Genomic DNA, 24251 nt, shown 5'->3' on the forward strand with positions numbered 1-24251 from the left:
TATAATATACATGAGTTGACTTGCTGCCCCGAGTTGACCGACTACCCTTTTAGGGGAGGGGCTTTCTTTTAATTGACTTTATCTAATACTTTAGCAATTCATATGTTTAAGTTGAAAATAATTATCAAACAAACATTAATAAGTAAATGCCCTCACATTTAAGATTTAATAAACCGTTCAAACTAATTGATGGGAAAGTAAACACTGAAAACTAGGACGCTTAAGGCTTTTATTCACAAGCGCGATACGGTGTCCGGAATATTAGCCGACGTAAAAATTAGTCAAAATAGTAAAAGTAAGAGAATTAGAAGAATTCGTTGCTGAGATGATTGCTATTAGCAAACGCGAGTTGGACACGCAGTGTTGACGCGCTTACACGTGAAATTAACGTATTACGTCATGAGCGGTCGATCTATCGCATCCAAACACATAAGACCATTTTTTTTCTCGCAATAGCACATGCGCGATCTCAAATCTGACTGGTCTCTTTTTCGGTTAACATTCCATTTGGCTAATTTTTCTTTCGGCAAGTATTTGGGGCACCGCGCGAAAAATATCAGCTCATAGCATTGACTGGTTACGAAGCCGCCGAGAATTAAATCCGAACTGTTGAGAGTCATACAGCAATAAACTTTGGGTCAAATTTTGACTTTGTTGGTTTTCCCATTGTAAATGGATTAAACCGAATGGTAAAAATTAATCGATTGACCAGAAACCGCAATTAAAAGTGAACTGTTCAGAATCAGTCGGTAATTAAATCTGGCCAATGAGGGCCCATCGGTAATTATTTTTTTGCATTCGAAGAGCAGAATAAAATAATTATCCAAAACCATTTTTCCTTAAATGGTTCTTGCTGTTTTTAAATAAAACAACCGATTTACTGTGTGTTTACAAGGATGGCGCCAGAAAATATTTTGCTGGTAGTAAGATATATTGCTATCAATTCGCTTCATTTATTAAAGCAAATCTAAAAGCACACATCATTACATTTTCGTTCGCGTATGTTTTCTTAAGGGCATTAATTCAGAGAAACGCGATTCAGTCAAATCTTCGAGTGGCACAAAAATTATCCGAAAGCTTTTAGGCTGCATCCGAGTTATCATTTTTGATCTAAATTTTACGAAAACATTATAATAAGCTGACTTCCACCAATTCTACATTTATACATAATTCAATCCTCTAGTTCAAAAGATTAAAGAAACTAGTTTGAATTCAAATATGATTTCAAATTTATAGAAATTTTCTGCAATTCCAACTGAAAACTACCTTTCAAAATATCAACTAAATTTGTTTTGAGTATTGAGGATTAGGCTATTGGAGGCAACGGTTTTGCGCTTTTGTTGGATTGTTGAATCGGGTTGATAATCTCCGCAACAGAAATTGTGTTCTTGGATTTCAGTCTATTCACAGGAAGAAGCATCGACTCTGTGAAGTGTTTCGAGGACGTGCTTTGCTTTTGCAACCGTTTCGGACCTTGTTTCACTCGACCTCCTTCTCGGACTGTAACTCCGGCCGCAACATCCATTGACTCAATTAAAGGAGGTGGAACTGGTGCCACGCCATTGGATGCTGCCCGCTCGTAGGTCAATTGTTGCTCGTTCCAAAATTCTTGTGTTTGTCGTTTGTTATCTTTGGGGTCAAATTTGGACTTTGCTGGTTTTCTAACTGTTCCAGTGCCTGCTCCCATTGTTAATGGATTAAATCGTCCAGTTCTCATGGCAATTAAACGTTGTTGAGCCGCTCCAACTTCAGGATCGACAATAGAAAAATTTGTTTTAACCTGAATAGAAGCAATGTTTTCAACTACAGCTCGGGTGTCTACTATAACGACATTTACGTCCTTGACTGGAGCCTCACCAAGACCAGGAGGCCTACCTGCCTGCGCTTTCAAAGCTTGTTGCATCTTGACTGGGAAGGATTAAATTGCTAATGATAAATCGATTGGCCAATAAATATATTGCACGTTAGAAATTGCCATAAGTCGACAAACTAGAGCCAATAATTTATGGCAGGCTAATTGAAATTAGTAACATTATTCATACTTCGAGGGGAATAACACAATTAAATAAACAAAACTACCCGTCAAAAAGAACCATAAATACTGTTCCCTTTCAAGAAAATCCAGAATTCTTGAAAGATGCCAAAATCTTGAAAGCATCTGTCACTTCAATTTCTACTTGTTGGATACGCAATTTCTCATATATAAGGTTTTCGATCTAATGCTCGGACAACGCATGTCAGTCCCAAATTCTAACATTTTCTAATTCTTCTTGATTCACAGCTTACTGAATAGTTAAAAATTCCCACCTCAACAAAACAGTAATGTAATCATTTGAACCTTCGATAAAAAGCCTTATATCCTTGAAAGATTTCTTTCATTCATCAAATCAATGGATTGTAATACAAGTTAAAAATGCAGTTCAGATTTTTCGTCATCTTAACAAAGCTAAGAAGAAACAGCGCTCTAGAAGGGTACGTTATCTATAACACTACTCGGCAAATCTTCACAGACATTTTCAGTGAGTTTTAAAATCAGATGGCACAGATTCAGTCTTGTCAGGAATAGGTCATTTAATGCCAGAAGAAACTACAGTAAACTATGATTGGGTCACTAATTTCACCACAACGGCACTGTGCAAAAATGAAGTAATGAGTAAAACTCACTCGACAAGAGGTATGAATTACGGATACGTAACACAATGATAAGCAGATGTCTGTAATGGACTAAGGTGTAGCAGAAGGTTCACTGCCGTTTATGCTCAAACTAAAGCAAAACTTGGTCAGTGATTCAGTTGTCCTTCTTCGACTTCTTTGCTGCTCTGGGAGGCATCTGGCGTTCTGGTTTTCCACTGCTAGAAGAAGACCCAGTCCTAAAAGCAAGTTGCAATTAAAGTACCTTTGTTCAAAGTCAAATAGCAGTCTAATTAAATTTTATGAAAATTACAATTATCTCATAAAAAGACAGCCTTTACTATTACGGGAACAGCTTTTTGAGAGTCAACAAAGCAGATGAACCCATATGCATACAAGGAGGCTCGGTAACGTGCGTTCGCTCATAAAGTTCCGACCCCGCTCATCCACATTTTTGAATTAATTGTCAACCCAATGATGAAAAAATAGAAACCCTTCAACAATTCACGTATTGTTCAACAAACCACTAAAAAAGTAATGCGGCGACAGCTGGCCGATGAAATCTGCCATTAACGAGAATACGAGGTAAGACAAACCTAAATGTCAAATAACAAAACAATAACTACACTCAAAACTCGGTGTCGTATTTAAAAGAAAACACAAACAAAATAAAAATGGCATCCTAAACAAAATAAATTCAGCTGTGCTGCAAAGAAGTGTATGGGACCTGCCATTAATGAGACTCCTAACATGTCGACAGCGAAAGGTTCGAAGTTGAAATATAAAAGCTTCCATTTCTGCAGACCAATATTTTCTAAGTGACCATTCTTAGTTGCGAGAGCAATTGACGCCTCTTCATTTATACCTCGTGAGGAAGCAATAGAGACTGTAATTATCCAGAATTTTTCTTAGGACTACAAAAAAACAAGCATTACCTAAAAATTGACAGAAGTAAGACAAAAAGATGCAAATTTCAGAAATACACTGACTTCTTCTTAAAACAAATATATACAAAGTCATTAGAACCATAAGATCTCAACTGAACAGATGGCTGCTTAGTTTTTTGGAACCAAATAAGGAAGCCAATTGAATTTACTTGATTAGTCAGACTAAGTCAGGAGACTGCAAAAAAACAAACAAAGTCAATACAAGAAATCAATTAAAGTTTACAAAAGCTCTTTGCTAAGCGTTAAAAACAATGAATTCATCCTGAAAAAATTTTCCTATCAAATATGTTCATTCGAGCTCATTTTCATGTAAATGCGATTTTCAATCATTGAACATTAATTGGAACAGATTTTCGCTGGTAATTTACATAAGAACAAAAACAACAAACTTTTTGAAAAAAAAGATCGCACCCCAAACAATCCGAATAATTTTTTATTGTACGAGTCTACGAAGGGAAAAAAGGATGAGATAGGTGCAGGTCCCACTAAAACACTAATTGATCAGAACTTTGCGAAATATATAATTTAGCAAATGAAATAATCCATTATATTATACCTTAAGTAAAGGATAAAATTGGGATACAGATATAGATAAATTAGTGAAACAATGTCAATATTTAAATTAACCTATCAAAACCACATGGTATCTAAGTCAATGAGAATGACAGCTTAAAGCTTAGGCCGATATATTGATGAAATTACGCCTCACTAAAATGCCAATAAGTGCAGAATTTTTTTTAAAAAAAATAAGCAACAACACCACAAGAAAAGCAACAAAAATGGCCAAGACTCAAAAATCCACAGAAACGAAAGGAAATAGTTTCAAAGTCACAAAAACCACCAAAAATACACTCAACACATGAAAATATACTCAAAATCAGGAAAAACAATTATAATAAACTCGAATCATTAATTAGACTCAATTATGCCTCATTGGCAAACATTTGCAATTTTCACAAATGGGAGAAAAACGAAAAAAAACCTAAAAAAAAACCATCATAATAAAAGTAATATAAACCAAAAAATACTCAATTTTAAAACATATGCATGAACTGTTGGAAAGCATTAGCTGAGAAAATTAGGAAAGACATCAAAGTTAGCATTCAAGTTTCCGCAAGTGAATTTTTTATTTCAAAAATGTGTTTAAAAAAGCCACTTCTCATACCACTTTAAAACGTAATTTGAACAAAATTCAAGTTCCAAACCTCTCACTTTTTATCTCCCCTTACTGGTTCAGCGTTGTTAAAAATCACCACTCTAATTTGACATCTTATTGACATAAAAAACAGCGCACCAATACAATCCAAATGGCAGCTATGATAGTCAAATGAGATGAGGGTGGCCATTAGAAAGAAATTAAAATAACAAAGTAGGTTTTTGAATAAAGCTGGCACCAAAGTCATTGGAACACGTAAAACACGCAACAACACGCTAAGTTATGGTTCGAGGTTAAACCTAGTTAGAGTAGAAAAAGTTTCTGAACTTTCATTATTTACCAAAGGGACGAAGTAACACTAAGAGTAGTCAAAACTTAATGAAGTTCGTCATAATTCATGCAATCAAAAGTCAATTAAAACATTGTACTATACGGGAAGTTTCAATAAAACTAAAAAATGCATCATTCGAGCATCAAAAATGAGGCAGAGGAAAAAGTAACGAAAAATGAGATGAGTTAAACATTTGTTCGCCGAGCTACATGCAACAACATAACCGACTAACGTCGGAAGAATTTCTCTCAAACCAACTCGGGGCGTTCGCCTTTGACTGCGGATAACTTAACCCGTAGACTTAAAGCTTACTAAATCTCTAAGAGGTGCTGAACGAATGAAGGCCCTCGGGTTTTACCATCGCATCCTGATTATTTGGACAAAAAAGTGAAATCACGAAGGGAACAAAAAAATTGAAAAAAACGGTCAGGCAAAACTTTTGCAGTAAACAAGACAGACGATTGCAATAATTGCTTCAAGTCGAAGACATAAGCTGGCAGATTGCCAGAAAATAGCCGCAATAGCTTCACAGACCTCAAAAAGATAGGAGAAACAGACCCAAATAGAAACACTTTATTAAATATTATACTTTGATTGAGAATCTGTTTAATATATTGATGCTTCTATTAGCAGCACTCGAATAACCTTCAATTAGAGTGACACAAACTCACTTGACCTTATCTCTTTGAATTAGAAAAGAAAACTCATTTTCAGAAAGAGGAAGTCATTTTTGAAAGTCACCTGTGACCAAAAACATTTTCAAGCGAATTAACAATGCAACTCGCTCCACTAAGAGTGAAAATAACGCCACGCTTGCATTTCAGTTAAAATTGCATGAACCAATGAACTAAAAGCAGATTGGGACGTCCTATGTTCGTAACAAAAATCTTGAACACGAAATAAAAAAAGAATATCAGGACACGTCCCAATCACAATCCAAAGAATTGAATGAAAACCCTGAATACTCCTCAAGAACAGCAGAACAATTGGATAACACAACCCGAAGAACAGTTTTACTGTCATATACAAATTCCCAATCAAGATTTGATATGAATTACACTTTTCTATTGGTTGAAATTCTGATATGGTAAAATAAATTTGTAGATATTTAGAAATGGATTGTGATTGGTTTATTAGATTGACTTACAAAAACAATTGAAGAAGTTGCATGAAAGAGTTAGAAGAGATAGAGTGTTAGAATAAAGTTGCAGAAAGATGTTTTGAAATTGAGAGAATTAGAGGGAATCTGCTCAGAACCTGCATCTGAAATAGTTAGAAAAGATAGAAGTAATAGTGATAGAAGATGGTGACAGGAAAAGAGCAGAAAGATAATATACATTAAACAATTCAAAAGTTGATTATTTGTTTCGAAAGAACGCATAGCTTTATATATTTTTTTTTAAAAAAAATGTTTAAAACTGTGAGCGTGAGGCGAAAAAAGCTTAGAATTCGAATTGGCGACAAAGAAGGTCTATTAAACAGTTACATAATCAATTCTACCTCAACAAACTTGCATTTATTTATACAATTGACAATCGTAAATGCTTCTATTTTACAGATAACACCTGCCCGGATTTTAATTCAATTTTATCGGGACTGGATTTAGCGAACATAACAATTCATTTAAACCCCCAAATGTGCTTCAAACTTGATTAATTATTTTTCCTTACTTATCAGCTTTCCATAATTTATATTGGTTTCCTATATACTCTATACATTTTTTGATAGCATTATCTTACATCTTAAATTATCCTTACATTGACCCATCCCAGAACTTTTAGAAAAAAATTTGTCTTTTTGAGATTTAAGATACAATCTTGACAAAATGGCAGATGTTGCAGCAGCTGCAAATGCTATTGCAACAGCCATTCGAGGAATTGCTCCACCTCCACCAGCAGCAGCGCCACAAAGCGTCAGCTTGACACCATTTACGGGAGCTGTTACAAAAGACTTTAGAGTATTCCGCGAGCAACTGGAATCTTCCATCGCCCTCGCTCAAGTACCAAACGCCCAACAGGTTAGTTTTTAAAACTTCATTTGCAAGGCGGTGCTCTAAACTATTTTCTGGAATTACCAGCGGCCAGCAAAAACACTTAATAATGCGTTATTATCACTAGAAAACCGATATTTGAGCGCAAATAGAGTGGAGCTTTACAAATTAAAGTTTCAAGCACGAAAGTTTAATCAACCAAAAGAGACGCCAGAAGACTTTCTGACAGACATCACAAGACTTGCTAATATAGCATTTGCAGACTCTGGAGGAAACGACTATTCAGCAGAACGAACAAGGCGAATAAGGGACGCATTCATTTCAGGAATGCCTACGCATATAAGATTGAAGCTTCTGATGCAACCGGAAACAACAACTGTGAATGACCTATGTGCATCAGTCTCAAAAAGACTAACATTATAAAGCATCTTGCCTGATGAAGACGCTCAAGCGACAGGATTCAATTCTATTACTGACAACAGCTCAAGTAGCCTTGCAACAGCATTGAACAACATCGCGGCTGCTAATAAAAATTTAGCGTCTAGTCAAAGAGAACTCGGCAGGCAAATGAATAAAATGCAAATATCGGTCGACCGGTCAAACAACAAAGGGTTTCATAGAGGTAACTTTCGAGGCCGACGACAAATACAGTTCACTTCAAACCGCGGAAATAACAGACCCTCGAACCACCAAGGTTACCAACGACAACAATTCGGTCATACTGGCAGTGGTTTCTATAACCAACGCGGCCGTGATCACAGATATAGCCCGATTATTTGTAGAAACTGTGGTCAACCAGGCCACATACAGAGTCAGTGTTGGTTCAAACCAGTACCACAGCGAGGAACGCATGTGCCATTCGCTACAATCCCAAAAAACTAATTACGCAGCAGCCGCCTTTTCTTACAGCACTAGCTAACAGTAGCTATAATTCAGTGCCGATAGCGGGTACAAATCTTTTCTATTTACCATTACACTTTCACGGATATTGCTTTAAAATATTAATTGACACTGGGGCATTCTCAAGTGCACTTTCAAAAACTATACCACAAAAAATTACACAAAACAAACCAGCGTGTGTTACTAAATTTTCCTGAAAGAGTTTATGTGGCTGATGGCAAAAAAGTCAGAGTACTAGGAAAAGTACTCATCGAACTAAATGTTGGCTTGAATACATATAGCGAAGAGTTTCTCGTTCTTGATCAAATGAGTACTGCAATTCTTGGTAACCCATTCTTTATCAAAAATCAAATTGTTATTGATCCCTCAAAGAAACTATTATATTTTCCAGATGTTACCTTGAGTCTCAACTCCATAGGTAACCAAAAAAACTCAAGACAGCAAGTACTTATTACAGTAAGTAAAACAACACTGAAGCCAAATTATCAAGATATTGTCGAAGTATCGATTCTCAAACCATATATCGCATTTAACAATGCCATTGGAATAATTGAGCCGTCTTCTTTATTCGAGAAAAAATCGAGCCTATGTGTCACTTCTTCCATAAACAAACTTGATCCACAACGAAGAACGATAATTGGAATTTTGAACTTGAATCCTTTCACTGTTACCATTTCACCACGAACTCGAATAGCAAAGTTCATTTTCTTGACCCCAAATCAAGCAAACTATATACATCCTATTGAACCATCAATTATATCGTCAATTACAGAAAACAAAATTTTCAACGAAAATAACAGAACAAGTTCTACAACATGGATACCTACAAATAACTTTTGGTTACCAACACCTGAGAACTGTCATGAAAATTCAAAACTTACAGGGGTTTGGAAAATAATTTACGACACTATTGTGAAATTACGACAGGATGAAAAACTGGATCCGGCAGTAGATAAAAGAAAATAGAACTAAGTTTCTTTCCAAATTTGATTGGACTGACTCAATATTTTCGCATGAACAAAAGAAACATATGGAAAATGTATTGATCAAATACCATAAAATATTTGCTAGACATAGATTGGACCTTGGAAAAAACACGGACTGTCCGGTTAAACTGACACCGGAGCACAATAGACCAATCTACTCACCAAACCCAGCAACACCGATACACCTCAGAGACGAACTGATTGTAGAGTTAGCTCTTATGCAGTACTACGATATTATTACTACTCTACCTTTCTCACGGTACTTGTCTCCAGTATTTGCTCAAAGAAAACCTTCAGGAAAACTCAGAATTTTAATTGACCTTAGACGTATAAACCACTTGCTACGCCATGATTATAACAACAATAATTATCCTATACCAACAATGGCCGACGCGACAGCGCATCTAGTAGGAAAAACGATCTTCGCAAAAATGGATTGCAGCCAAGCCTATTTCTCAATGCAAATGGCGGATAATTTGAGTGTGTAACTACTGGCATTTAATTTTGGTGGTAGAACCTTTGCGTTCAGGAGACTAGCACAAGGACTCAGCCGATCACCAACAGCATTCAGTTCTTGTGTGAGTAAGCATTTACAGTCTTGTGTTGCTAGTGATAAGTGTTTTGTTTATTTCGATGACCTGGGAAGTGGTGCAAAAGATGGAAACACGTTGAACGATAATTTAGAACAAACTTTCCGCTGCATTCAAAATTTAGGTTTTAAACTCTCAATCGAAAAATGCCAATTTGGCATTGCAAAAATACGATTTCTTGGACATGAAATATCAGCCGCTGGCATTAGTCCTAATAAACCGGAAGTTGAAAAATTCCTTGCAAATGTTAGAATGCCAAAAACCATAAAACAGGTTCGTCGATTGATTGGATTCATGCAATATTTTCAAAAATTTATACCAAATCTTGCACTTAAACTGCATCCTTTCTTCAAATTACTACGAAAAGAAAGTGAATTTAACATTATGAACAACCATCATGAATCTCTAGCTACTCTCAAAAATGACTTAACTAAAGCTTGTTCAATGTCGTTGAAATTAGCTCAACCAAGTTGCCAGTTCATAATCGTTTGTGATGCCAGCTTTTACGCAGCAGGTTTTATCTTATTAATCGAAGACAATTTAGAATCTGAAGAATTAAACAAGGATAAAACTTACGCACCTGTTTCTTTTGGCTCCCATTTGTTTTCGCCAGCGCAACTTAAACACTCAATTTATGCCAAAAAATTCCTCGGAATATATTTAGCCTTTGAGTCTTTCGAGCACTACATATGGGGAGTGTCAACAAAACCAGTAATAGTCCTAACAGATAAAAGTGTCACACGTTTCTTTCAGACGAAGAAATTACCGGGAAACTTATGGAACGCCGTTGACTATGTATTATCTTTTAACTTTGTATTAGGACATATTTCTGGAAAAGCTAACGCAGCCGCAGACTATCTATCACGCATTCATGTTAACCCTAACACCAAATTAAACTGAAGCTAAGCGATCGAATTCCCAAAAGAGACATTGAAGTTGAAGTACTAGCGCAAACACCAGATAATAGTCTTACAACATTAACAACAGCAGTTCACGTTCCTCTTATAACTATTGACAGTGAGGAAACTTGTAGTACAATTGAGTTGAATTCCTTCATTGAGCCGAAAGATCAGAGTATCAACAATTTATCGGAAGAAAACCCCTTAGATAAATTTGAATTGAGTGAGTGCTTAAAAGCAATTGATATGTGCAATGAACAGTCAAAGGACCAAGATATTCAAAAAGCGTTGAACTGGTTAAAAAAGAAGGAACCACCAATAACCACGTATGGTTCGTACGACTTACAGAAATATCATAAGCAACTTAGTCGTTTAATTCTTGATGGAAACATACTTTGCCGAAAATTTTATGACCAATCAGGAAGAAATTTTATCGAACAGATTGTCATTCCAAAACAACTGCGAACAGAACTTATATACCGGATTCATAACTCTAAGCTTAAGGGACATTTAGGCATACAAAAGACCATTCACGAGTTCCGAAGGAAATTCTATTTCCCGGGCTACACAGAATTTTTGATTACCTATATAAACAGTTGCCTCACATGTTTACAAGCTAAATCGCCAAAACACGAAACACTACTTATGCCGTTATCCCCCGTTAGTTCTAATTCAAGCCTACCCGCAGACATGTTACAAATTGACATAGTTGGCCAATTACCAAAGTCTGGAGGCTACTCGTATATACTAACAGGAATGGACGTGTTTTCTAAATATATGTTTGCACAGCCCTTGACTTCAATCTCAGCTGAAACAGTCAGTAAATTCCTTATGCAACGGTTTATGCGACATTCCTATATACCATTAGTCATACTTACAGATCAAGGCACACAATTTACTTCGCGAATGTTAGAAAGAGCTCTCAACGCTTTTAGAATTTAAAATTGAACATGCTACTGTAAAACACGCTCAAACAATCGGAGCTTTAGAAAGGTCCCATGGCCCAATGAAACGCTATTTACGAATTTATGAAAACCAACTGCCAAGGGATTGACATAAAAATGTAGATTTCGCAGTGTTTCAACACAACACTAGTTACCATTCTACAATAGCTTGCCCTCCAACTCTTATCTTCCACGGTAGAATACCGAAAAATCCATTAGATTTACGCTTCAGTAACAAAAAATTATACCACCAGCAATGCCAATATGACTATATTTCGATATCCAAAGCAAAATGGCGACATTATTGAGTCAAACCAAAGAAAACTTAGTTAATTCTTTCAACAAATATCGGGAATATTATGACAGAAAAGCCAAAGCTGCACCATTAAAATTACATGACTATTGCATGTTGCTCAGCCCAAAACTCTCTACAGAACACGAAAAGATTAGTAACTTAGAATGCAAATGGGCGGGATTATTTAGAATTGAAAAAGTTCTTAGTCGAAGTAACTATTTAATAAGAAAACTAAATACAAATAACACGCAAATCGTTCATAGAGTTAGGCTCAAACCCATTAAACAACAATATAAAACTCAAGATCTGCGGTATATTGATGAAAAATTGTTTACAGCAGACCCTATGATACCTGAGGCACTGCGTGAACCAAACATCTTTGCCCACACGCTTGAGGAATTAACTTTTTCTTATGACAAAAATCGATAAGTGAAAGTCCATTCAACAATAGCAGCAGAAGCTAAGTCAAACCGTGAAGCGGAAATTGTAAGGAATAGGAGTGCAGACGATTCGCCAAAAACACCTAATACAGAAAGTACAGCTGATACTTCACCATTTCATACACCCGACTCGGAAAAACAATCCAGCACATCACATACTCCGCAGTCCAGTCCTAAATCTGTGCAAAATGAACATAATATTACAGAAATTCCAACAACATCTAATATACCAGTTTCAAATTTAGCTAAACTGTTGAAGGAAAAGCGACATGAACGTGAGTTGGCAAAGCAACAAACAGCAAACACAGCACCTACAGTTCAAACACGCATACCACAACCACAAAAACCAACAACATCAAGTTCCCCCCAAGTAGCACAAACAGTCTCGCGATACGGTCGCGTACGTAAGCAAACGCAGCATTTCCAATCCTCATAATTGTTTGCTTTTCCTTAATCTTAATTAAAAAATTAAGTGTCATTCATTATTTCTTCAACATTCATTCTCCGCTTATAAATTACTCCATTTACGAGTCAAAAGCCAGTTCAAACAGTGCCATCATGCTTGAATGAGCAAATCATTCCAAATTTGCCTTAGGGTAGTTTGGATTAAACAGATTCCAGAACAAAACACAACCCAAGTTCATGAATGTTTAGGCATGAACGACAAGTTCGCTAATGTTAATACATTAATTAATCAAAATCTGCTAATTATTCAAAACCAAAGTCAAAAATCAAAAAAGTACATCCTGAGCGCTTCTTGGCTGAATCTGGCCTTTCCACTGATATAACTTTTGACTATGTACGTTTACACACAGACAAGGGGATTTAGAATTACTTACTGTAACAACTATTCACAAGCTGAACTTCCCGTCCAACACTGTTGTTTCCTGCCATTTTGGAAAGGCCATATGCATGCTTCTTTTATTAGCAAGCACAGTACAGTCCTCAGTACAACTCAGTTAAGCAATTTCTAGCAATCCAACGCATTGGGTTGACTCACAATTACGCCAACTGAATTTCTGTGCTTCTTCCATGAATCTAAATATAAAATCCTATTTTAGAAAGAAATTAGTCACCTAAACACAAAGTTATGAACCTTCTCTCTTTGAAGAGTCCTCCAGATACTTGCGCTTATTGTTGGGAAACCTGAAGCTAAGTTTCATACGTTTATTGGCTCCAGATATACCAGCTTTGCGACCACACTTTCTTGGACTATTTTCTGAATACTGTTGCCCAGACTGCCTAAACGCGTACATATGTTCCGATAAACCACTGTAACCAGCGTTACGAGTTTTATCCATTTCTTTACTAATCTGGAGAGCGCCTTCTAACCCAGCATAATTCAACAAACTTTTATAACCACCGTGTTTGATACCAGAACCATAATAATAAAGTGTGCGATTAACTCTTTCAGAATCGCGTAAATTACATGCTTCCCATCCCCATACAAAAGATACGCCTAAAGTTGACGTTAAAACAGCGTGGGAAGCCAAACTGGGCTGACAAAGGATTAAATCTGGTTGTGGAATGTAAAATTTGATATTAGATTTAACAGCAGAACTCTCGGGACCAGTTTCAACAAACTATATAAAATCATCAACATTTCGAATTAATTTTTCAAATTTTACGGAATGTGTTCCAGGAGCGCAGACAAAAAATAAAGTTTTTCGCCAAAAAGTGTTACTGAAATTGAGTCATCGCCACCGGTTTCAAAATGACCATCTGTAATCCAACTATTAAACTGGATAATTCCATCAATTTTTGTCTCTTTAAGAGAATTTGGAACAAATAGTTCACTAAACCATTTACTGACAAACTGTAACACCAGGAAAATTTATTAATATCAGAATCGGGACAATATAACTTCTCGTAAATTCGAGATTCTCAACCATTTGAAATAATATTTGAAGGAACGTGAAAATAATTACCAATTTGTTCAGTAAACTCGATTTCATTATTAATTTCACTTAAAGTATTTACAAAATTATTATCAAACTGAAAAAGCCGGTGATTTGCTAACGCAATTGGTTTGTTAACCCAATCGTTAATTATGTAATGGGAATATCCACCAGACGCAATTTCATTTGTAGCTTCAATCCACCAAGAAGAACATTTTACATCAACAATTGGGACATCCTACCAACCGAGCTGTTTCAATGCTTCTGGATTTCGAAATTTATTATTGAAAGCTGTTATTCTTTCATGAACGCTAAATTTGATTTAGCCCTTGTTTGTGCCATTATCTGAAAATAAATATTGCTATGTTAAGTTTTGCAAAATCAGAAAATACTGTTACTCGAGAACTTAAACAAAAAAAAGGAAGAGTTTTACCAACATCTAACAACAATATCCCATTATTACAAACGCTATTAAGCTATTACAAATGCCATTATAAATGCCATTAAACGTGGCCAGCAACAAACAGAGTGACCGAACGACAGCAGAACGACCCAAACTATTATTATAGTCAATTGTCTCCGACTCAGGGCAAGGATATTCCACAGAAGTCGCTTCAAATACGATTACTCCATCTTCCAAGTACATCATTTGATCAGAACAAAAAACTATTTTAGTCAGTTGAAACTTGCTTTTGAAGACAAAAGTAACTCAAAGTGATGAATAAATACACCTTAATGATAATCTTTCTCGAACTCAAAGCATTCTTACCGTGTTAATCCACAATTGGATTTTGAAAATACATTACCAGTATGCAGATTTACATAGAGCACAATTCAAGCGCACAACATTACAGCTCCTGAACAATCAAAATTACTTGCATTATTTTATCACTGAGTAAAACTCAACAATGTGCCTTACAAAAAAAATGCGCCTCTTTTAGAAAAATTTTAGTTCAAGTTTTGCAAAATACTTGCAAATTCATTTCAAAGTTGAGATATTACCAGTTCATAAAGTTAGAGATCCTCAAGATAAAAAGGGGTGGCTTGAGATTTTGTGACGTCTACATGTAGCGATGTCTTAGACTAAGTTATACAGTCGATTAAATAACGACAAAACATTCCTAAGGAAAGTAAATTTGGCTTGACAATAAAGACTGCCAGAACAACATCTTCAGAGTTTTTGTCTTTAAAAAACACCTCTTTTGCCGCGGGATTATTTTTGCACCCAGCAGCAGTCATAAAAATTTTCTTAACATTGCCTCAAAATGTTCACAGCCATGAAAAACTTCGACATTTTCACCTATTTATTATTTAATTATGTCTATTTCTGCAGGCATAAAGTATTTTTAGACTGGCCACCTGAAAATAATAGTAAGCCCTGCAGCTTTCAATCTTTCGAGAAAAAACCTCCAAAATGATTTCTTGGAAATACCTAATATTTCTCACACTTATAATGCACATCTGCTATAATGACAACAAAATCGAATCACAGAAAGGAATTGATTTCATATATCAGCAAAAGCTACTACTGGCTGAAAAATTCGTGAAAATCCAATTTCTCGTTCCCTTTCCAAGATTGAATGTCTCGTCGGAAAATCAATTCAGAAATCTTTCGTTACTTTTAAAAAATTCATGGAATGATTATTCATTTGGTTGTCAAATTGATCACATGATAACAAATGAAACCAGTTTAAACTTTGATTGTCTTCTTCCTCACACAGAAAACGAATTCAAATTATTTCAACTCGACACATTAAACATGAAAAGCGAGATTTGGAGAACATTTGGAACAGAAGAGCAAACAACTAAGCAGACTGATAGCGAACGAACAAAAAGAGGAGCCGGCTTAATTACTTTAGGAGCACTTACAGCGGTTACTGCAGGAGCAGGAATAGCGCGCTCTCTTGGCAGCATTTTCGGAGCCTGCGGAGGGTCCAGTCGAGATCGTGAAGACATCGACTTGGCTTTATCGCAGATTGAATTAAACAACCACCGGTGGGCGAAGTTAAAGGCAAAGTCAACGCAAAAATGTACCTCATCGCTGATCAACTTGAAGATGTAAATTCAGTGCAAAAGCGAATTATTCAGACGCAGAAAAATCACTCAATGGTGTTGATGCAGGCAGTGGAAATTATCCAAAATAATTCAAGATCGTTGATGGCATGCTCTCAACTATTCTATGCAAGGGACCAAATGCTTCAAGTACAGGCGAGTCTTCTGGGATCGTTTTCAGCTTTGCTAAACGAACTTAAAATGTACCGTGTTGCAATCTACAGTTATAAGCTAACAATCTTGAACTCAGTGATGATTATGGTAAACCAATTGATTCCCATGGCACTCCTGCCAAGATCAGACTTAGAAGAAATTCTTCGAGATGTAGACCATTGGCAATCAGACACGAACGAACGTCTTTCATTGGCTATACCAATAACACAAATTTCAACCTACTACGAAACAAAAATACTGAGAAATGTCGACATAGTTGATGGGATGTACTTCACATTAGCCATTCCATTTGTCACTGCAGCGACTGTCTTAAATTTGTATAAAGCAGTACCTATACCGATGCCTAATGACGGAACAGACGGTCATGCATCACAATATATTATTGAATCCGATTTTATAGCAGTTTCTTCTACTCAAAAAATAGCGTTACTTTCACAAGATGAAATCAATCGATGTGTCGGATCGAGCAGCTTTTCCGTGAGTATAAACGGTTTCTCTCTAGAAACAGCTCAGGATACATGTCTCGGATCACTATTGATCAACAATCACCTAACTGCTCTACACAAGTGCAAAATCAAAACCGTAAAGCTGCCACTGAAAGAAAAGGCGAGAAATTTGGGAAATGGAAAGTGGTTGATAACATCAGCATCATCGAATTGCAAAGTGTACATAAGCCAAATAATAAACCATGATCCATTGAAAAGAACACCTTTACCAGGATGCCAAGTCTGCATCATTGAACTTCAATGCGGAACAAAACTTGAAACCACATTTTTAGAAATCAGAGCAGATATGTTTTCATACCAAAACACAACGCTTCAAAAACTGGACATTAAGCTAACTGACCCTTTGAAACATCTTCTATCAAAAGTTCCGGCAATTGACAACCTGCCACATTTTGCAACCAATGCTCAAGCAAGACAACAGTTCATTGAGGAAATACAAATCCAAATGTCAGAAATTCCTGACCACCAAAGACCATCGTTGAACAAATTAGATGAAATCGCCCAACCAATTTTAATGAAAATGCAGAGTATTCGACCTAGCTTAAAAAATCGTTTCACGCAAAGTGACACTTGGAAAATGTCTGTCATAATTGGCACAATCTCTTTTATAATCTCAATGATATTACACGCTCTCATAAATTACGTTTGTCAAAAGTATAGTCGACGATATTCAAAAATGCGAAAGTTTGTTGTGGGCTCATTTGGAATTCACCCACGACAAATACTAGTGGTAACAGAAGATGAAAGGCAGACACTTATGCTACAACCTGGAAAACGACTGACAGCAGAGAACATTGTCATCACGAACAAACAATTGTCAAAGCTTCTTGGACCTACAGCTCCACAACGAGAGGAACTCCAAGTAATGCAACCATCTTACGACGTCGACCTATTTTGCCAGCACTTGGCCAATAATCTCAAATCAGCTTAAAAAAACAAAAACACTAATATAATTTATATAGCTTGCACGAAGTAAAGGTTGCTGCAAGGCGCTTTCTAATTTTAACCTAAAGTTTGCATGAAAATTTTATAGAGGCACAGTGATCTTTTTGAGAGGCACATTGATTGATAAATTGTTCTTTTGAAAGAGTCACATTGTTCTTTTTATAGAGGCGCAGTGTCATATACAAATTCCCAATCCAGATTTGATATGAATTACACTTTTCTATTGCTTGAAATTCTGATATGGTAAAATGAATTTGTAGATATTTAGAAATGGATTGTGATTGGTTTATTAGATTGACTTACAAAAACAATTGAAGAAGTTGCATAAAAGAGTTAGAAGAGATAGAATGTTAGAATAAAGTTGCAGAAAGATGTTTTGAAATTGAGAGAATTAGAGGGAATCTGCTCAGAAACTGCATCTGAAATAGTTAGAAAAGATAGAACTAATAGTGATAGAAGATTTACACTTTGAGGATTACAAGAACAAAATTTGCATTATAGATATTCTGACTGTTGAGAATATAACCTGAAGAAAGTTTAAAATTTCAAAAAACTTAATCAGCAAAAATTATGTAAAAGTTGCAAATATCGATAATATCTAGATAATCAAAATCATTTCTGCGTTGTTATAAACATTCCATTAACCAATTTTCAAGCCTTAAAAAAGTTTCTTCCTACCTTTAACATTGAAAACAACAAAATATTACAAAGAACTTGACAATAAATTGCAAAAAATGCTTTGACTCTGGTATTAAAGTTCACAAGAACAGCAAAAAATAAATCAAATACATTAGCATAAACAGACATTTCACATAGCACAATGGCCATATGAACTGTGACCGACCTTAACAATAACCCAAGTAACAAAATCTAAAATTTACGAAAACAAGGAAAAATTGCTTTATTCAAGGCCCAATAACAACGAAAACTGACGTTTTTAACTTGAATTTACCTTATAGCAGTTCCAGCACATTAAGCAGGCTACTAAACCCAACGGAGGCCCTCTATTGCACATTAATGCTCGCCGAGCAGAACCTGTTTTTCCCGTCTCAAAAGCTCAAGGTCATGGAAAAGTTTATAAAAACGACACAGCACCCAATACAATAGAAATTCTCAATTGAGTGACAGAAAAATTGGATAACACAAACCAAACAAAACTTTAGACATTGAGAATTTTCAGAACAGAATTTGTATTGCAGATACTCTGGTTGTTATCAGTTGTCAATTCAAAGACATTTTTCTGCACATAAACAACAAGCAGAATCGAAAACGACAATTGATTTTTTTGTCGAAGTAGGTTATTTATCAAATCTGTTAATATTATTAGCGTTATTGTCCTCAGAAGCAGTTCTGTGTTATAAAAACTGATTCCGAAACAGCATGATAGGCTACGGATTAGCTGGCAGTTTTCACAAAGACTTCGAAAAATAGCAGTTACAAAATTGAAAAAAAGTCACATCAAAATTTGAAGTAATATATATTAATTACGTTTGAAGACAGTAATTTCGACAAAAAGCAGGTTCTCGGCAGAAAACTACAAATGGCACATCTGCAGGCTACAATATATATTGGGGTAACATATGAGCCAAGCAGAGGGCAGTGACTAATCTAAACACGGAAAAACAATTAAAAATTTAAAAAGGTGCAAAAAACAGCTCCTGTAATTCTAAAATATGTTCATTACTATAGTTTTGATCTTTAGCTGCCCCTCAAGATAGTGGAAATTTAAAAAATCACAATTGTTTGAATAAACAATGAAAAATTAATACAAAGTAGCTGAAATTCGATGTTTATATTGTCAAAAAATTATCTGCGTCATTAAAAAAGTTGTTTCGTTAAAAATAGAGAAATATACTTTGACTCTTGTTTTAAGTTTGCATGAACAACAAAACAAATACAAAGACAAGCAAAAAAAGACATTTCGCATGAAAAAATAGCTAGATAAACTATGACCGACCTTAAAACTGACCTTTTCAGGTTCTGATGATTTTAGTCCTTACAACAACATCAGCACATTTGGTGCCTCAGCACATTGAGCACCTAAACGTCTACTAAAGCCAGCGGAGGCTCTCTATTGCAACTTAATGCCCGCCGAGCTTTACAGGTTAATCCCGTTTCAAAAGTTCAAATTCACGGAATAGTGTATGAAAACATCGCACCCTAATCTTTGGATTCTAAGAAACCAAGAGAAGGCCAATATTAGCCCCAGCTATCGCTTTCGGGCTATTAAAAAAATAACAAAAAGCACGTTTAAGTGATCTTTACATCATATGGTCGTAACAAAAATAGCCTGAAGAATTCCGAAAATTAAGCAGAGGCCTTTATCCGTCCTTTGTTTTAAAGCAGTTGTTCTTTGACTCACCGAAAACAACTAAAACATTTCATACAATTTTTGAACCGTCGTAACGCGAAAAGTGGAAGCATTGACATCATGGAGGTGGGCAAAACAAAGAACAGTTAAGACGTTTTGTAGAAACCATACATAAATGGCGAACAGAACTAAATCTAAACACGAAAAGTTTTTGGGTAGCAAGAAGATTACATCTATTGCATCAGCAAAGAGATATATTCTTCCCAAGACGACAAATTTGTTTTTCGACGTCACAGCATCAAAAGAAAACACGTTAAAAACTAAAAAACACAAACATAGCCGTCAGATTGCCGAAATAGCTGCGAAATAAAAGGCTTGCATACTGTAAATTACAGATAGAAACATATTTGGAAAAAACGCTATCGCTGCCAACTTTTAGTCAAAGGGGGTGTCATTTGATAACAATTTTGGGTGCAAAAAATTTTAACGACGCAAAGGTTCGAACCCCAACCCCCGGCGGTATTAACCACTATGCTACAAGTCCCCTATGCACTCTTATATTACAACCCACTTCGTTTTAGCAACAGACATAAATTTTGAATGTGAGCAATTCAGCTCACGCGAAAAACAAGAAATCAAGAGTGACTGAAAACATGAAGCGACAGAGTGTTCTAGAATAAAATGTAAAACGAAAAAAGCGACCGACGACGAAACAAAAATCCAATAGCTCCGCAATATAGCTCCGCTCAGCTTACAGCTTCGCAGCTATAAAAATCATTCTTAAAATTATTGAAAAAAGTCAAACATTAGTTTAAGAAATTGAGAAATATGAGCCGATTTTGCCTTCAAAACTTATTATTAAGCTCTCGAAAACACTGCAAAATTGCAGCTTCACTTGAGAAATATTTTGGAAAAAAAACAACAAGCAAACGAAATTAACCAAACTGATAAAAAACAGCTTAAAGCTTAGATATATGCCCTTTGATGTCGAAAACTTTTCAAGGAAAATGTAATTCAATCAACACATCAGTACATAAAAAAATTACGCCCAGCATAAGCCAGTTCCCACGGCAACTTCACTCACTTTTGGTTGTAGGTCAAAACGCAGCCTGAACAAAGCACTTCAAGAAAAACCACAAGAAAACTAATACTCCCCTCACGACCACGAGTCGTAAAACACAAAGAATGGCTTAAAGACGCTGCAAGTCTAAGTTGGCATGCTCAACAATTGTTATTTTTGTCACCTGGTTGTGGGTTTCTTTCCACCCTTCTTAGTGGTTGTAACTTTGGTCAGTTGATAGGCACAAAATGCAGACGCCAATATCAAAGGAGACAAGATGAGCACGAGATATATGAGGAACTCAGCCGGCTCTGTGAAAGCATAGATAGTAAGTCTGGTCATGCTTTCAACCACCGTGTACTGGAAGTTTCCTGGCTCGTACCTGTCAAAATACAATATAAACTCCTGCACCATCCAAACTATTCGTCAAACACAATCTATTTAATTCACAGTCCAAACACATTTTTTACAGCAAAAATCCACAATTTTTTTTAAAAATCACATAAGAGAACGAGTTTTAACAAACGAAACCCTTACGGCCCAAATACGTAACACTATAAACAGATCGAAATTGATTTGTGGAAATTACCTAAATTCGCACGTTGGAAAGATTTTTTGCCTAATAATAGAATTAGTTATTAGAATAAGAGATCTCAACAAATCAGTGCAAGCATGTGCATATTCTTCATTCATTTGAACAAAATTTTGAATTTGCTCGTCAAATAAATGCTTTTATTTAAACCGAGCGGTGTAGTTAAGCTAAAATTGGCTAGAGGAGCGTTTCCTAACCATAGTCGGGACTAATTTTGTTCCGGATTGTCGGTATCTTAGTTCAGTTGTGCCTAATTGACCTTCAACTATAACCTGCATCCTCGCCATGAAAGTAATGTATCAAGCTACAGGAACAAAAATAATTAAAGATGCATGGTCACAGTAAAGGTTTTCAAACGTCAAAAAAGTTAAATTAGATAACTAAACTGACTTCAGGTCCTATATAGATTACGTCAAGTGAAAAATAGAAAAACGTGAGGGGTTAGGTCATTAATATGGTTAACCAATTTGGTTACCTAATATCAAATACGTTGAATTGTTGACATCATATATGATCCTCGTATGACTACTGAGAAATAAGGATCCAGGTAACACCAGTTAGCTAGCAGCTGCTTTTAACTCTGATGACTTAATCTGTATAAAAGTGAATTCTTAGATTGTAGTTACCCTTTTGTAGCATTTTTCACTATTTCTTCTGTCACATCGGCAACTGATTTTGCAACAGTGGCTTGTGCGGATGGTCCAGCTCCTGCCATTTTCAATGTTTCAGAACTATGTTCCTAACCACTTCTCCAGTCGTGAAATTTACAGAACACTATTAACCTAATAGCGACTAATTAAATGCATACAAAATCTGAAAAAGCCATTGTCTTGTCGCCTGGATACGTTAATTGCCCAACCCAAATGTGTTGAAACAATGACTGTTGCAGAATTGAAAAATGGGGCAAAAACAGAATGCGGCAAAATAGAATGCAGGGGCAAAAAAAGAATGCGGCGCAGCTATACATTTCTTTAAAATTAGACCCGAGCCTAATTTCTAGTGATCTATATTTAACTTTGAAAGCAACTCCCCCCGCACCTCGCAACCATCATTGCCCCCAAATTATAATAGCGAGAAATCGCAAATCCTTTGAAAAAACGATACACGTTTATAAAGCAATATTTCTAACAACAGCGCAGTTATAATTTTGAAATATATTCACAGCATTTTCTTGAAGACAAAATGTGACACGAATTTGCTTTGCTGTTAAGGACGAAAATTGGATAAAAAATTTTATGCTAATTTTGAAAATTATTTGACAATTCCATATACATTCAGAGTATAAACAATAACTCTTCCGTAAAAGTCTGTGCTGCCTTCAAAAACTATCTTGAGTTTTTCGCAAAACTGTTCACGAAGACTCATCGTAAATATCTGAAGGGAATTATCGTCTTTTGGATGAATCGGAATTCTATCAGTGCTATCGCCGAGCAGCACGAACGTTGATGTATCTTTGCCACTGAAGCCGCCTTGAAATTGGATTTCAAGCCTCGAGATGCAAACAGGCTCGGAGAAGGTCAAACTGAAAACATAAAAGACTACCGTCAGACGAAATACTCTCTAACAACCTCCGAGGTGGGTCTAATTTCAATTAATGCCTCAAAACATTATTCATATCGGAGCTTATTCCTGTCGATCAGTTGATAAACCAAATATATAAAATGGAAAACTTGTAAAAGGGAAAAAGACAGAACTTCGCTTATTACTACAAGCTTCAGATAGCATAAAACAATTTAATAAAATATTCAAAATAGTCAGATTAAAATTAGTATTTCTTCAGCCAATGCGTGTTTTCATGGGCAATGAACAGTTGCTTGAAATGAAAGACCACTGCTAAATTTGTGCCAATTTGCTTAATCCCGATTCGGTCTATAGAATTTTATTTGAGCAAACAAGTTTTCATTGTCGAAATTAGCTTAGACAATTTGAATCATATCCTAAAATGCATTCTTTCTTTGCTGAATTTGCCACATAAAAAGTTTCACGCAGTGTAAATTTTTTTCCACATCAGTAAATACAAAATATCGAAATGATAGAAGTTTTAAACTAACCTAATCCACTGTTTATGACCAGAATCCGAGTTCCAGCAGGTCTCTTTCAATCCGTCCAAGAGAAACTGTTTGCCATAACAGCTCGTGCTTTTGTTCAACACACTGCTCACGCCAACACGTTCTACCAAGTCATTCAGAAGTCTACCCTTGTCTTCACAAGAATCCAACTTCTCATCGCCAGTTTCTGTCTTACTCATCATTGCTGATACTTAACTGTAATTTCTAAAGAGCATTAAAACGGCTTCAGGGTACTCAATCCACCAGATTGTATTCAACGCTCGATCAAATCTTTTGGTCAAAGTCCATCCGAACACAAAATTGCACCGTTCATTTCGATATGAAATATCACTGGATCTTCAGTTCGTTCTAATGTCCACTTCGTTAACCGACCAAGAATGGTTGAAAAAAAATGACCGACCGTAAAAATGGGTACCCAGGAGGCAGGTGAACAAATAACAGCACGAATTAAAATTGGACAGCTCTCATTCGATGCACCAATTATGGTATTGAGTTTGAAAATACATTATTCCCGCATTTTGAAAACCAAATCAAA

General features: G+C 35.9%; 3 protein-coding genes across 4 annotated transcripts in view; all 3 read right to left on the reverse strand.

The window, feature by feature from the left end:
• Positions 1-11896, reverse strand: part of LOC142351005 (large ribosomal subunit protein uL5A-like) — a 130474-nt gene extending 118578 nt beyond the window's left edge. For both annotated transcript variants that reach the window (XM_075403047.1, XM_075403046.1), the window contains exon 1: positions 11885-11896. The gene's annotated coding sequence lies outside the window, so the exon portion shown is untranslated. The remainder of the gene's footprint in view (positions 1-11884) is intronic.
• LOC142351006 (uncharacterized) lies at positions 1923-22456 on the reverse strand. The gene is made up of 3 exons (XM_075403048.1): positions 22274-22456; positions 21240-21437; positions 1923-2870 (listed from the first exon to the last, which is right to left on the reverse strand). The coding sequence occupies exons 1-3, from the start codon at positions 22360-22362 to the stop codon at positions 2789-2791; spliced, it is 369 nt and encodes a 122-aa protein (XP_075259163.1). The 5' UTR covers positions 22363-22456; the 3' UTR covers positions 1923-2788.
• Positions 22457-22898: 442 nt separating this feature from the next.
• LOC142350424 (nuclear receptor 2C2-associated protein-like) lies at positions 22899-23898 on the reverse strand. The gene is made up of 2 exons (XM_075402270.1): positions 23699-23898; positions 22899-23169 (listed from the first exon to the last, which is right to left on the reverse strand). The coding sequence occupies exons 1-2, from the start codon at positions 23896-23898 to the stop codon at positions 22899-22901; spliced, it is 471 nt and encodes a 156-aa protein (XP_075258385.1).
• Between the last annotated feature and the right edge of the window lie 353 nt (positions 23899-24251).

The sequence above is a fragment of the Convolutriloba macropyga genome, chromosome 12, assembly GCF_964194025.1.
Source record: "Convolutriloba macropyga chromosome 12, txConMacr16.3, whole genome shotgun sequence".
In the NCBI taxonomy this organism is placed as follows: domain Eukaryota; kingdom Metazoa; phylum Xenacoelomorpha; order Acoela; family Convolutidae; genus Convolutriloba; species Convolutriloba macropyga.

Excerpts from the sequence above, each read along its gene's own strand:
- LOC142350424 (XM_075402270.1), bottom strand. The coding sequence starts at position 23,898 with ATGATGAGTAAGACAGAAACTGGCGATGAGAAGTTGGATTCTTGTGAA. Across the intron at positions 23,170-23,698 it reads GGTCATAAACAGTGGATTAG|TTTGACCTTCTCCGAGCCTG; the intron begins GTTAGTTTAAAA and ends TTATGTTTTCAG.
- LOC142351006 (XM_075403048.1), bottom strand. The coding sequence starts at position 22,362 with ATGGCAGGAGCTGGACCATCCGCACAAGCCACTGTTGCAAAATCAGTT. Across the intron at positions 21,438-22,273 it reads GTGAAAAATGCTACAAAAGG|GTACGAGCCAGGAAACTTCC; the intron begins GTAACTACAATC and ends GTATTTTGACAG. Across the intron at positions 2,871-21,239 it reads GGAAAGAAACCCACAACCAG|GACTGGGTCTTCTTCTAGCA; the intron begins GTGACAAAAATA and ends ACTTGCTTTTAG.